Below are 12,525 nucleotides of genomic sequence, written 5' to 3' on the forward strand. Positions count from 1 at the left end.
CCAGAACTCCACCTCCCCGTGTACCCGCCCATCACCCGGCTTGGGTGTGGGCTGAGGGGCCCGGCTGCACCCAGCCCTGCAGAGCACGCCTGCCGGAGCCCGGATGATTCAGAGGAAGGGCCGGCCGCCCGCCTGGGTGCCTGTGACGGTGGATGCAATTAGATTTAATGGGACAGAGCCCTTTCTCCTGCATCTCCGTGCTCCTCGCCCACCCCACCTCCCTCAGGCGGCAGCAGGAGGGGGACGCGGAGGAGGTGGGAGGTGGGAGGTGGAGGACCCAGAGGGGCTTTGACGTCAGCTCAGCCTATAAGAGGCCGCCTGGCAGAGGGCTGTGGAGACGGAGCCCGGACCTCGCCGGCATCATGCCCACCCCCAACGCCGCCTCGCCGCAGGCCAAGGGCTTCCGCAGGGCCGTCTCCGAGCTGGACGCCAAGCAGGCCGAGGCCATCATGGTAAGAGGCAGGCTGGTGCCCGTGGGCCGGAACGAACCAGAAGCCCAGGGGTGTCCCGTGAAGGTTGGCGGGAGGCTCCAGGCTCAGGGTCCACATGGACGCCCTGGACCCAGGCCTGGCGTCCAGTCCTGGCCGCAAGCACCTCCCCTGCCCGGACTCCGCGGGCAACCCCTGTGCCCGGGTGTTTGAATCTCTGTGGGTGGGTCCTGCTGGACCCAGTGTGTGTGCAACAGTGTCCCAGGCCCTGCAGCAGCTCAAGGTGGTGGGGGGCACTGGGCAAACAGGGGTTGCAGGCCCCAGTTCTGCTGAGCTGAAGGGAGGTCTGAGCTCCAGGGTGATTCCCATCCATCACCCGCCCATTCACCTGTTCATCCACCATCCATCCATCCATCCGTCCGTCTGTCCAGCTGTCCATCCATCCATCCATCCATCCGTCCATCCATCCATCCGTCCAGCTGTCCATCCGTCATTCACCCATCCACCTGCCACGCATTCCATGTCCCACGTGGGATCTCCTGTCTTGAAACCCACCTCCCCTGTTCCCCTGCCCGGCAACCCTGGACCTCCCTGACCACCAGGGATGGCCCCCAAGGCCTGGCCCACCACTTGGGAGCCCCCGAATTCAAGGGAGGCTGTGCTGGGAAGACCCGCTGGGCCACCCCCTCTCTGAGACTGGAAAACTGGGGGCTTCTTGGCCTGGAAGAGGGGTCTCCAGTTCGTCCTCAGGGATGGCCTGGAATAATCGGCTCCCTGCAGGTTTAAAACGGCTCTTGTTTATAGAGCTTTAATGAAAACACGGGCTGGGTTCTGGAAATTTAATTTGCAGGCACCGTCTCAGGGGACTGGCTGTGGGGTAGAGAGTGTTCACCCCAGGCCCCTGGCTCTGTCCACACCTCACCCACCGCAGAGTGGGAGATCTGGGGAGGGCTCCCCCGCGGCCCCCTGCCACGTTCCAAGACCCAAGAGCACCAGAAGCTTCTTGGAAGTTCAGCTCCAAATGATGAGCCCCAGACAGGGGGCTTCTTCTCTACTCAGGCCGGGGGGCGGGGCAGACACACAGACCCCGGGGGCTCACGATCTCGGGAACGACTGTGGACAAGGTGTGGCCAGGGGCCCTGGGCTGAGGCAGGGCTGGGCATGGGGCCGTGAGGAGAGGTCATTCCATGGGGCCAGACACCATGTCCCCTGGCCCTGCCCAGCCCGGGGGCAGCAGGGCAGCTCCCGACTCACCCCTCCGGTCCCCTAACCCGGTTAGATGTGGCCTGGGGGCACAGGCCACGCAGCATTTCCCCCAGGCCACCCTCAACTGTGGCTCCCAGCCACCTCCCCGCCCCCGCCCCTGCGGCCCCCGGCAGGCATGATGCTGGAGCTGGGTCCCAGGTTCTGTGGGTCCGGCTGAGGGCGGGGGGAGCTGGCGTGTCTGTCCCCACAGTCCCCGCGCTTCGTCGGGAGACGGCAGAGCCTCATCCAGGACGCCCGCAAGGAGCGAGAGAAGGCGGAGGCCGCAGCCGCAGCCGCGGAGCCTGGGGAGGCCCTGGAGGAGAGGGACGGGAAGGCCGCGGTGAACCTCCTCTTCACCCTGCGGGCCACCAAGCCCCCCGCGCTGTCCCGGGCCGTGAAGGTGTTTGAGGTGAGGGCGCACGGGGGCCACGCGGGGAGGGCGCTCACAGCCCCTCGCCACACCCTTCTGTGCTCAGCAGCTCCCTGAGCCCGGCCCCCAGCCCTCCCCCGTGCCCACCACCTCACCCTGGGGGCAGGTGGGTGCGGGTCCCCCAGGGCAGCCGGGGACGCAGGGCCCCCCATGCCCGCCTGGCCCTGGCGGGGCCGGGCTCATGTGACAGCTGATGGCTCTCGCTGCTGGATCCGGGCACACGCACCCCAGTGACATTACAGCCGACTCCTCTCAAGCTCCCGCGGTGGCCGTGTGGCCCGAAGGCCGTGAGGACTGAGGCTCGCCCGTTGCTGGGTGATGGGAGCTGGCAGGGGAGCGCACCCACCCTGCCCCCCCGCACTCAGTGGTGCTTGGTGGGGGCCTGAGCCTCCCGACCTGCCCACAGTGGGGTCAGGACCCACCCCCAGCCCCGGGTGTCTAGAGGTCTCGGACGAGGCCACCAGGGATGGAAATCAGGCTGCCTGGGAGAAGGCCCCACCCGGAATGCTGGGTCTGGGGGACCCTGTGACAACCCCTGTTAGACCAACTAGACAAGAGCCATTTTCCCAGCTGAAACCTGCCCAGGCAGCCAGCGGCGGCCCTGAGTCTGGAAAGCGGTCTTGTGGGCTGCTGGCTGCCGGCATCCAGGGCAGGGCAGGGCGGGCCGACCCCGGTGCCTGCTTCCCAGCTCCCTCGCCTCCCCCCGCCACGTCTGCCTCTGTCTCTCCATCTCTCCCTCCCTCTTTCTCCCTGCTTTTGCTCCTAAGACATTTGAAGCCCAAATCCACCACCTGGAGACCCGGCCCGCACAGAAGCCGCGGGCAGGGGGCCCGCACCTGGAGTATTTCCTGCGCTGTGAGGTACCCAGCGCCGCCCTGCCCACCCTGCTCAGCTCCCTTCGCCGTGTGGCCGAAGATGTGCGGGGCGCCGGGGAGAACAAGGGTGAGACTGCCCCTACGCCCTGGAGTGCGACCACGTGACCTCGAGACATCGGGGCGCAAGGGGTCCCACGGGGAAACCCAGTGACCGCGTGCACGACCTGGGGGCTCCCTCCCTGCTGGCTCCGGCCCTCCCCCTTCCTCCTCGTCTGTGTCCGGGCCTGGGTCACCTCCAGCCCCCCAGTCGCAAGCGGGAGGCTGCTTCCAGGGGGGCCCTCCCACCACAGCCCAACACTCAATCCGGTCCTTCTACCCTCCTTCCTGCGTGAAGTCCTCTGGTTCCCAAGGAAAGTTTCTGAGCTGGACAAGTGTCACCACCTGGTCACCAAGTTTGACCCTGACCTGGACTTGGACCATCCGGTGAGCCGGGGCCCCGACCTGTCCCCGTACTTATGGCTGGGGCAGTGGGCGTGGACCCCGGCTTGGGACGGGGTGTCTGTTTGCCGCCGGCTCCTGGTGGAACCCTGAGGTCTGGCTGGGTGCAGCTGCCAGGCGCCTGCCGGTATTTCAGGCCGCGTCTGGGCTGGGGGCGTGGGGAGGGCTGGTGGGCTGCGGCGGCTGATGGCGTCCACTCTGCCGTCAGGGCTTCTCGGACCAGGTGTACCGCCAGCGCAGGAAGCTGATTGCTGAGATTGCCTTCCAGTACAAGCAGTAAGGACCCCCCTCGGGGCCTCATTCTCTGAGACCCAGACCCCGTCCTGCGGCCTCACACTAGACCTGGGCGGGGGGAAGGGAGGGATGTCTTTGTCACCAATGCCATCACCTTCACTGTCACCATGGTCACCGATTTGGGGTCCCCAAGCCACAGCCAAAGAAACGGAGGCACAGAGCAGTTAAGCAACTTGCTGCGGCCACACAGCCGGGCTCGCTCAGCCCAGGCCCTTCCTGTCCCCCCCCCATGCCCTCCCCAAGGAGGCCTGGACTAACCGCTGACCCCCTCCCCAGAGGCGACCCTATTCCCCACGTGGAGTACACGGCCGAAGAGACTGCCACCTGGTGAGACCCCGTGATGGCAGCTGGGGAGGAGCGGGGTGGGGAATGAGGAGGGCCTGGAAAGACCCCCAGAATCCCTGCGTGGAGAGTGGTGGCCTCCAGAGGACAGACTAAGTCCGGGTGGAGGAAGGACTTCCCGAGACCTCCCACGGTCCCCTGAAACACCCCAAAGCTGCCGGTGGGAGACGTCCACTCCCAGTGGCCAGTGTCTTTGGGGCCATTGAGAGGCCTGCAGTGTGAGGCTGCCTGAGGTCTGCAGGGGGCAGAGCAGAGCGCCCACAGGAGGGGCTGCTGGATGCGGGGAGGGGTCTGGAGCAGGCGGCGGGGGTCCAGGTTGGGAGTGGGGGGCACCCGGCCAGCCTGAGCCCCCCCGCCCGCAGGAAGGAGGTCTACACCACGCTGCGGGGCCTGTACGCCACCCACGCATGCCGGGAACACCTGGAGGCTTTCGAGCTGCTGGAGCACTTCTGCGGGTACCGGGAGGACAGCATCCCCCAGCTGGAGGACGTCTCCCGCTTCCTGAAGGGTGCGACGCTGTGGAGGCCCCGGCGGGAGGGCCTGGGGTGGCCAGCCGGCGGCCCCACCCGCGCTGACCGCCCGCCCGCCTGCCGCCCTTGCAGAGCGGACCGGCTTCCAGCTGCGGCCCGTGGCCGGCCTGCTGTCCGCCCGGGACTTCCTGGCCAGCCTGGCCTTCCGCGTGTTCCAGTGCACGCAGTACATCCGCCATGCCTCCTCACCCATGCACTCCCCCGAGCCGTGAGTGCCCAGCCCAGCCCGCCACCGGGGCCTGCGGAGGACGGGGGCCGGCGCGTGCTGCTGGGGGAGGGGGCAGGCTGCGGCCCCGGCCCCCGGCCCCACCCGCTGTCCGACCCCAACACAGGGACTGCTGCCACGAGCTGCTGGGGCACGTGCCCATGCTGGCCGACCGGACCTTCGCCCAGTTCTCCCAGGTGCGTCCTCGAGGCCTCAGGAGCTGGGCGTCAGCCGAGGGGCTGGGGGGCGGCACCTGCAGCGACGGGTGCTGCCGGCCCCTCCCCACCCCCAGGGCTGGACGCCGCCCACACCTGGGTCATGAGACTTCAGAGAGACTGCATCGTCCTGGAAGAGAGGGGCGGGCGGGCCGTTCTGAGAAGACCACCTTAGAACAAAGACGGGGAAGAATCCTTTCTCGAGGGTCAGCGGATCACGGTGCCCAGAGGACAAGCTGGGGGCAGAGTGCCGCGGCTTGTGCTGCCACCTGCTGGCTCTCCCAGGAACGGCAGAGAGCGGTCCTGGGCCCTTGATGGATCCTGGGAGCGTCCCTGCATCCCAGGAGGGTCCCTGCACCCTGGGAGGGTCTCTGTACCCTGGCAGTGTCCAGGAGGCCCCTGGAGGGGCTGCAGACAGCCCCAGCACCCTCCCCTCACACAGGCGCCCAAGCCATGGTGGGCTGAGCCTCTCCCCCCTCAGCTCTCCCTCCCCCACAGGACATCGGCCTCGCATCCCTGGGGGCATCGGACGAAGAAATTGAGAAGCTGTCCACGGTGGGTCCTTTTCCCCGCAGGACGCTGGGTCCAGGCTGAGGTCTCCGCTTCTCACGCCGTGACCGCCCGGAGCCTGGCTCGCCTCTGCCTGGGTGGTGGGTGCCTGGGGCCATGGTCAGTGGGGAATGCTGTGCTGTGGTCTCTCGGCTGACCCTGCCAACTGCCCCCACCAGCTGTACTGGTTCACCGTGGAGTTTGGGCTGTGCAAACAGAACGGCGAGGTGAAGGCCTACGGAGCGGGGCTGCTGTCCTCCTATGGGGAGCTCCTGGTGAGACGCTCCCCCCCCGCCCCCCCGGGAAGGGGCTGGAGCCCGGGTCCCCATGGGGAGGGTGACCTTGGCTGTGCCTTCTGGATTCGGGCCTCCCAGGAGGCTGGGGCTGCCCTTTTAGGGGGGCCAAGAAACCTTGTCCCTGCCCCATCCCACTCGCACTGTCCCCAGGCCTCGGGAGGACCCCCAGTGGAGAGGGGTGGGTGTGAATCCACACCCGGAGCCCACCGTGGAGTCAGGCCAAGGGGCTCCAATTCCCTCGGGGCCCTGAGATCTCCCCACCCCCACCCCCCCCCCACTCCCGGCCTTCCGCCAGCACTCCCTGTCTGAGGGCCCCGAGATCCGGGCCTTCGACCCCGACGCAGCGGCTGTGCAGCCCTACCAGGACCAGACTTATCAGCCTGTCTACTTCGTGTCTGAGAGTTTCAGCGATGCCAAGGACAAGCTCAGGTAGGCCGAGACCCCCACCGTGCCCCCCAAACTGGGAGAGCCAGCCAGCAGGCTGGGCCTGCGAACCCATTTCACAGTGGAGAAAACAGTGCACACCTCGGTTACAGCACCCCTCCCGCAGCAGGACCCCCGAAAAGTCTGGGGAGGGGAGACCTGCGGGGCTGGTGGCCACGTCAAGGCCAGGCCAAGGCCAGGCTCTGAGGAGGTGAAGTTTGACTTTGTAAGACGGATGTGTGGGGTCCTTCCCAGTCCCCTGCCCTCTGAGCAGCTGGGGCCGTGGTGGGGACAGAGGACAAGGGCCAGGGTGACTGAGGGCTGGGTGGGGAGCCTGGGGGTAGCGGGGAGTTTCCAGGGCTGCAGGTGCAGTGACCAGCATTCCCCAGGGGAGGAGGGCAGGGCCCGACAAGGCCCACCCGTTCGCCCTCGGAAGGGGCCTCTTTTCCAGCCAGGCTCCTGTTGTCACCGGGGAGACTGAAGCCCAGGATCTATGTGCCTGCAGTGGGGGGGCGGGGGTTGGGTCCCACACCCAAGCTTCGGGACAGGGATGTCATGGACCCTGCAGGGCGCACGGTCTGGAAACCTTCCTAAGGGAGGAGGCCTGTCTGAGCGGGGCCTCGGGAAGGAGCAGGGAGGGATGGAGTGTCTCGCAGAGGCTCGCTTGGAAAAGGCCCGTCCCTCCCTGCCGTAAATAGCCTCCAGCCCTTGGAGGAGGCCTCAGTCCCCCATCTTGTCTGGCTGGTTGGACAGAATGAGCTCTGGGGGCCCAGGCGGCTCAGAAAAGTCCTGGGAGCTCTGAGCCTGCTGTGACGGAGACCCGGGCCCCAGCCCTCCGGCTCCTCCCCACTGGGTGACTGAGGGTCCCTGCCGGCTCCCCTACCAGGAGCTATGCCTCCCGCATCCAGCGTCCCTTCTCCGTGAAGTTCGACCCATACACGCTGGCCATCGATGTGCTGGACAGTCCCCACGCCATCCGACGCGCCCTGGATGGTGTCCGGGACGAGCTGCACACCCTCACCCACGCCCTGAGTGCCATCAGCTAGACGCGGGCGCCACCCCGCAGGCCCCCATAGGCCGGGCCCAGGTCTCCTGGCCTTCCCCCCGCCGGCCCCGGCCCCGCCCACGTGAAGGGCTGGCTCACAGGGCACCCCGAGACCCCGCCAGAGATCCCCCTGCTGGAGGGCACCCTGCTGCCTCACCCACCGCTTGCCAGCTCTGCCTGCAGGTGACTTTGTGCTGTGTGCTGCCCGTGTGCCGTGTGCCACCTGCTCCCAGTCTCAATAAAAGAAAGAATCCCTCTGCGTGCCCACCCGGCTGCCTTCCGTGTCTGTGTCTGTGCACCGGGCTCAGCCCCCATCCCTGCGCCCCTCACACTCTGCCCCATCCCTGCTCAGAGGCTCCTCCACTGCCTGCCCCCTCCTCCAGGGAGCCCCAGGGTCACCTGCTCGCCCAGGGGACCCAGCCTGTGCTGAGCCACCAGCAGCTCCAGAGGGCTGAGGGGGTCCTGGCTGAGCTGTCCCATCTCTGTGGGGTGGCAGCATGGAGGTGGGGGCCTGGCCTGGGTTTGCGGGGGCAGGGCTCACAGCCATGGTCTCCTAGGCAGGGCTGCAGGCTGGGCCCTCCCCGCAAGCCCGAGGTCCCCACTAGGAGGAGGACGGGCTCCAGGGGCCAGCCTGTGAGAGCAAGCAGAGGAACGGGGGGGGCCCAAGGCACAGCTGCCTCTGATCCCCGTGCCCCACCCCACCCAGAGCAGGACCTGGGAACTCGCCCCCCCCACCCCCCGGCAATGTGTGCTGATGGAGCGTTCAGCTGGCCCCTAGGTAACCTCTCTGGGCCTCAGTCTCCCCAGCAAGGTGGGCGGGGGGCTGGATTCTGGGCTTTCTTTACTCGACAGGTCTGGACCTGGCCCTCCAGCTAGAGCCCCCAGAATCCTCCAGGTTTGGCCCAGCCCAGGGTGCCCCCTTTCCCATCCTGGCCCTGGCCCTTGGAGCAAGCAGCCTGGGGCTTCCTGGGAGGTGGCTGGTTCCTTACTTCCTGCAGGAGGTAGACACCAGCCCATCTTCCAGGCCCTGCTCTTTCCCTCTGGTTCCCCCTACCTCCCCCTCCCACCACCAGGACCCTGGCTCTAAGCTCTTAGGATGTTAATCCTGGTAAACTCCTACTCATCCGTCAAGACCCTCCTGGGCAAAGCCTTCCGTCCCGGCCCTCCCTGGTGGTCTGTCCTTCCATCAGTTGCACCTCAAGCACCTTGTCTGTGACTAGCCCTCCTGTACCTGTGTCCCTTTAGCCTGTGAGGCGTCAAATGGAGCCACTTCTGGTGGTTGTGAGCCCCACTGAGGCCCTGGGGAAGGGCTAACGGCCGGCCTCATTTCCCTCCTGCCCTCCTGGGCCCTGGGCTCTGCCCTCCCACCTGGGACTTCCGTCATCCAGCCTTCCGCCTTGCACACCCCTCTCTAAGAGGCCCCCAGATCTCCCCTGGTTGCAGAGGGGCCTCCGGACATCATGGCACCTTGGGAAGGCAGGGTCCAGCCCCTTCCTCGGCGTGGGGGGCTGCTAGGGTCTGGGACTCCCTCCAGGGACCTGTCCAGGGGGTTGGGGGCACCACAGGGGCTCAGCCCAAATGACAGCCAAAGGATGCAATGGGGCTGAGGGGCCAGTCTGAAAGGGGTCAGCACGGGGGGGATGGGCAGGGCTCTAGGAAGAGGGCTGGGGGCCGAGAAGCCGCCTGGGCGGGGTGTGGCGGGGCCCCACCCATGCGTCCTGTGGCCCCTACATTGAAGATGAGGAACAGGGGCCAGCCTCAGGGGCCTCACGGCTGCAAGTCCCTGAGTTCAGCCCGCTCGGCAGTGCCCCAGGGAGCCGGGGGTCTCAGCGGGCCGCAGTGCTGGGGTGGGTGAGGATGGGGCCTTGAGCCAAGGAGACGCTCCCTCACTGCCCACCCATGGCCTTGGACCACCTCTGGGGCCCCGAGGGCAGCCCCAGGGACAGCGGGCAGGGGTCCTCTCTCTTGCCCACACTCCCCGGACCAACATGGAAGATGGGACCCAAGCAAGGCTGGGTGGGGCTCAGCTCCCGTGGAGGTGTTTGCCCCCAGCTGTGAGCGGGGACAGCTTGGCATTAGGTCCCTCGTTAAGACTCTAATGACCCCGTGGCCCCAAGAGGTGCTGACGACCAAGGAGAGGTTCCTGCAGACCCAGCAGCGGCGAAATGATCCGGAAATTGCAGCCTCAGCCCCCGGCCATCTGCCACCCACTTGAGGCCCTAATGGGCCAGGTGGAGGGGTCAGGGGCTATAAAGCTGGCGGGGCCCAGCAGCCCCCAGCCCTCGGGACCAGCTGCACTCGAGGCCGTCAGCAAGCAGGTCTGTCCCTGCGGGCTCTGCGTCAGCCTGGGTCCGGGCCGGCCCCGCCGGGGTCCGGTGCGTCGGGGCCCCCGGCACGAGCTCTGCTGAGCGGCAGGAGGGCGTGGGCTCCTCTCTTGGAGCGTTTGGGGGTGAGCACTGGTTGGGGGTCCCGGGCGCCCCCTCGCTGGCCTCACCCCCGCCTGTCCCCCAGGTCCTCGTGCCCCCACCATGGCCCTGTGGATGCGCCTCGTGCCCCTGCTGGCCCTGCTGGCCCTCTGGGCGCCCACCCCTGCCCGGGCCTTCGTCAACCAGCACCTGTGCGGCTCCCACCTGGTGGAGGCACTGTACCTGGTGTGCGGGGAGCGCGGCTTCTTCTACACGCCCAAGGCCCGCCGGGAGGTGGAGGGCCCGCAGGGTGAGCCCCGCCGCCCCGCCGCCCCATTGCTTCCAGCCGGCACCCGGTGGGAGGTCAGGAGGGATTATTTTAAAAAGGAAGATGATGTTCTCGTGGTCACATCCTAAAGGTGACCAGCTCCCTGGGGTGAGCCAGGAGGACGCCTGAGGGTGGGCTTGCCCCTCCCCGCCTCCCTTCTCGCCCCGGCCTCGCCCAGCGCCCCGGTCCCATTCTCTCCCCTCCCCACCGAGGGCAGCTCCAGGGAGGAATCGTCTGAAGTGAGTCAAGTCCTGGGTGCCGATGGTCTCGGGGTGATGTGTCGGCGATGGGGGTGCTTGTGGGAGACGCCCTGTCACCCTGGGAGAGGGCCCCGTCCTGGGCGGGCCGTGGGGAGGGGGAGGGGGCGGGGCAGGCCCGTGATGGGCGCCAGGGCACCTGTTCGGGGTCCCGCTCCAGGGCCGGGCAGGGTGGGCAGGGGAGCACCGTCTGCCTGACCGTCTCTCCCCGCAGTGGGGGCCGTGGAGCTGGGTGGAGGCCCCGGTGCCGGCGGCCTGCAGCCCCGGGCCCTGGAGGGGCCCCCGCAGAAGCGCGGCATAGTGGAGCAGTGCTGCACCAGCATTTGCTCCCTCTACCAGCTGGAGAACTACTGCAACTAGGGCCCGGCCGGACGCCCCCTCCAGGCAGGCGGCCCAGCACCGCGCTCCCCGCACCCCGGATGGTCAATAAACCCCCTGAATGAGCCCTGCTGCTGTCGTCTGTGTGGCCTGGGGGGCTGAGGCGCTGCTGGGGGCGGGGGCGAGGAAGGCCGGCCCACCTGCCCAGGCCCTGGTGACGGGGGGTCCTGCCCCAGACCCCTCTCTGTTCTCTCTGCGTCACGCACTGGGAGCCCACAGGCATGCGGGCAGACGGGCACCAGGGCCCATGGCAGTACCCCCCAAGGCGGTGAGCTCCTGTCTTCGGGGGCCCTGACACCCCCCTCCTCAGCGCCCCACTGCTGCATGCGGTGGCTCCGCGGGGCACCCGCCCAGGCCGCTGCCAGTCACGCCAAAGAGCCCAGGGGTGCCTTGGCTGGTCACAGCCCGGGAGGTCAGAGGGTGACCTGGCTGTACCAAGGCCTGGCCAGCCTGCCGGCCGCCCAGGCCAAATCAATCTGCAGCTTTCCTGAAGGCTCCACCCGGGCCAGGGCTCGGGGTGGCCAGGCTGGGGCTGGGTGCCTGGGCCCCGGTCGCTGCAGACCACTCAATGGCCGGCCTGGTACCCAGCTGGCTGGGCGGCCCTCCCTGCGACCCCGAGGCTCTCACCCCAGTCCCCCCACCCCAGGGCCACATTGACACCCCCCAGGGGAGACGCTGCAGGCCCCCAGCAGGCCCCGCCCCTGGAGTGGAGGCCAGGGCTGGGCAGGCAGGTGGACGGCCGGACACTGGACCCGGAAGAGGAGGGGGAGGGGGTGGCCAGGGTGAGCAGTGAGCTGCCCATGGGATCACCCAGGCGGCCCCGTTAGCACGGGTAGAGGCAGGGGCACCCCGCAGGAGTTGAGGTATGTGGGTGCCCGAGGCCGGGCCGCACGCAGCTGGGGCTGGGAAGTGGGCTGGTCGGAGTCAGGCTGCCCTCAAGGCCCTGCCAGCCAGTGAGACCCTGGGGACGACTCGGACGCTTCCCCTCCCCCTCAAGTGCCAACAGACTCTGTGGAGAGGGAGGAAGCCTTTGGGGTCCCAGGGCAGGGGGGCCATCCTGGCCAGCAGGATTTGTAGCATGGCTGGTCCTGGGTGGTGCAGGGGGGGCTCGGGAGAGGAGTCCACCAGGTGGGGAACGTGGTGGGTCAGGGTGTGACGTGGCCCTCGGCCCCCTGCCTGGGCTGGGGCCTGTCTTCCTTTCCCCTCCTGAGACCCGCTGCTGCTCTGAGACCCAGGATCCACCCCTGCCCCAGCCGCTCCCACCAGCCCCTGGGTACCAGCGGACGTGTTTTCGAACAGGTTGGGTGGGGGGCCTCCATACACCCAGCAGGGACGGGGTCATGGAGGGAAGGAGAAGTGGCTGCCCAGGCTGCCGGGGCCCCGGGGGCGAGGGCGGGATCAGACCCAGTCTCCTGCTCGGCACCGCCCTGGGCACTGAACCCCAGGTGCCCCTGCTTCTGGACCCCCCACATCGCCCCACGGAAGCCAGGCCCTCAGACCTCGGCTCTGCCACCCCACCCAGGCCCAGGCTCCACCCCTTCTGGGAACTGGAGGGCAGACCTGGCCTGCCCTTGGGACCCGGGCTTCACTGGCCCATGCGGCTGGCGGTGGCCGTCAGCGGTGTGCAGACCCGTGTGTAACCCTCGCGTGGGCGGTGGGGTCCAAGTGCCGAGTGCAGCCCCTCCACACGTTCCACTCCCTCACTGTTGCGTCTTCCGTGTTGCACTGTCACGCGTGCCGTGGGGGGCACGTGTGTGCTGTTGCCCCTGTGTTGCTAATGGGGAGACTGAGGCTGGGGTCAGACCCTCTGGTGCCCACCCACTAAGGACACTCTGCCTGTGT

General features: G+C 68.1%; 2 protein-coding genes across 2 annotated transcripts; both read left to right on the plus strand.

The window, feature by feature from the left end:
* Positions 1-362: 362 nt before the first annotated feature.
* On the plus strand, positions 363-7,316 carry TH (tyrosine hydroxylase). Its single transcript, XM_068555155.1, has 13 exons — positions 363-452; positions 1,885-2,082; positions 2,871-3,045; positions 3,313-3,401; positions 3,625-3,692; positions 3,987-4,037; positions 4,415-4,560; positions 4,655-4,790; positions 4,915-4,984; positions 5,501-5,557; positions 5,731-5,826; positions 6,143-6,276; positions 7,157-7,316. Exons 1-13 carry the CDS (start codon positions 363-365, stop codon positions 7,314-7,316), a joined length of 1,470 nt encoding a protein of 489 aa, XP_068411256.1.
* A 2,527-nt stretch (positions 7,317-9,843) lies between these two features.
* On the plus strand, positions 9,844-10,665 carry INS (insulin). Its single transcript, XM_068554705.1, has 2 exons — positions 9,844-10,030; positions 10,520-10,665. Exons 1-2 carry the CDS (start codon positions 9,844-9,846, stop codon positions 10,663-10,665), a joined length of 333 nt encoding a protein of 110 aa, XP_068410806.1.
* Positions 10,666-12,525: the final 1,860 nt, after the last annotated feature.

This window comes from Eschrichtius robustus, chromosome 11 (genome assembly GCF_028021215.1).
Source record: "Eschrichtius robustus isolate mEscRob2 chromosome 11, mEscRob2.pri, whole genome shotgun sequence".
In the NCBI taxonomy this organism is placed as follows: domain Eukaryota; kingdom Metazoa; phylum Chordata; class Mammalia; order Artiodactyla; family Eschrichtiidae; genus Eschrichtius; species Eschrichtius robustus.

Bases quoted from the DNA above. Each gene is read 5' to 3' on its own strand.
- TH (XM_068555155.1), top strand. From the start codon at position 363: ATGCCCACCCCCAACGCCGCCTCGCCGCAGGCCAAGGGCTTCCGCAGG. The intron at 2,083-2,870 runs GTGAGGGCGCAC...TTTGCTCCTAAG, and splicing joins GGGCCGTGAAGGTGTTTGAG to ACATTTGAAGCCCAAATCCA. The intron at 6,277-7,156 runs GTAGGCCGAGAC...CTCCCCTACCAG, and splicing joins GATGCCAAGGACAAGCTCAG to GAGCTATGCCTCCCGCATCC.
- INS (XM_068554705.1), top strand. From the start codon at position 9,844: ATGGCCCTGTGGATGCGCCTCGTGCCCCTGCTGGCCCTGCTGGCCCTC. The intron at 10,031-10,519 runs GTGAGCCCCGCC...CTCTCCCCGCAG, and splicing joins GGAGGTGGAGGGCCCGCAGG to TGGGGGCCGTGGAGCTGGGT.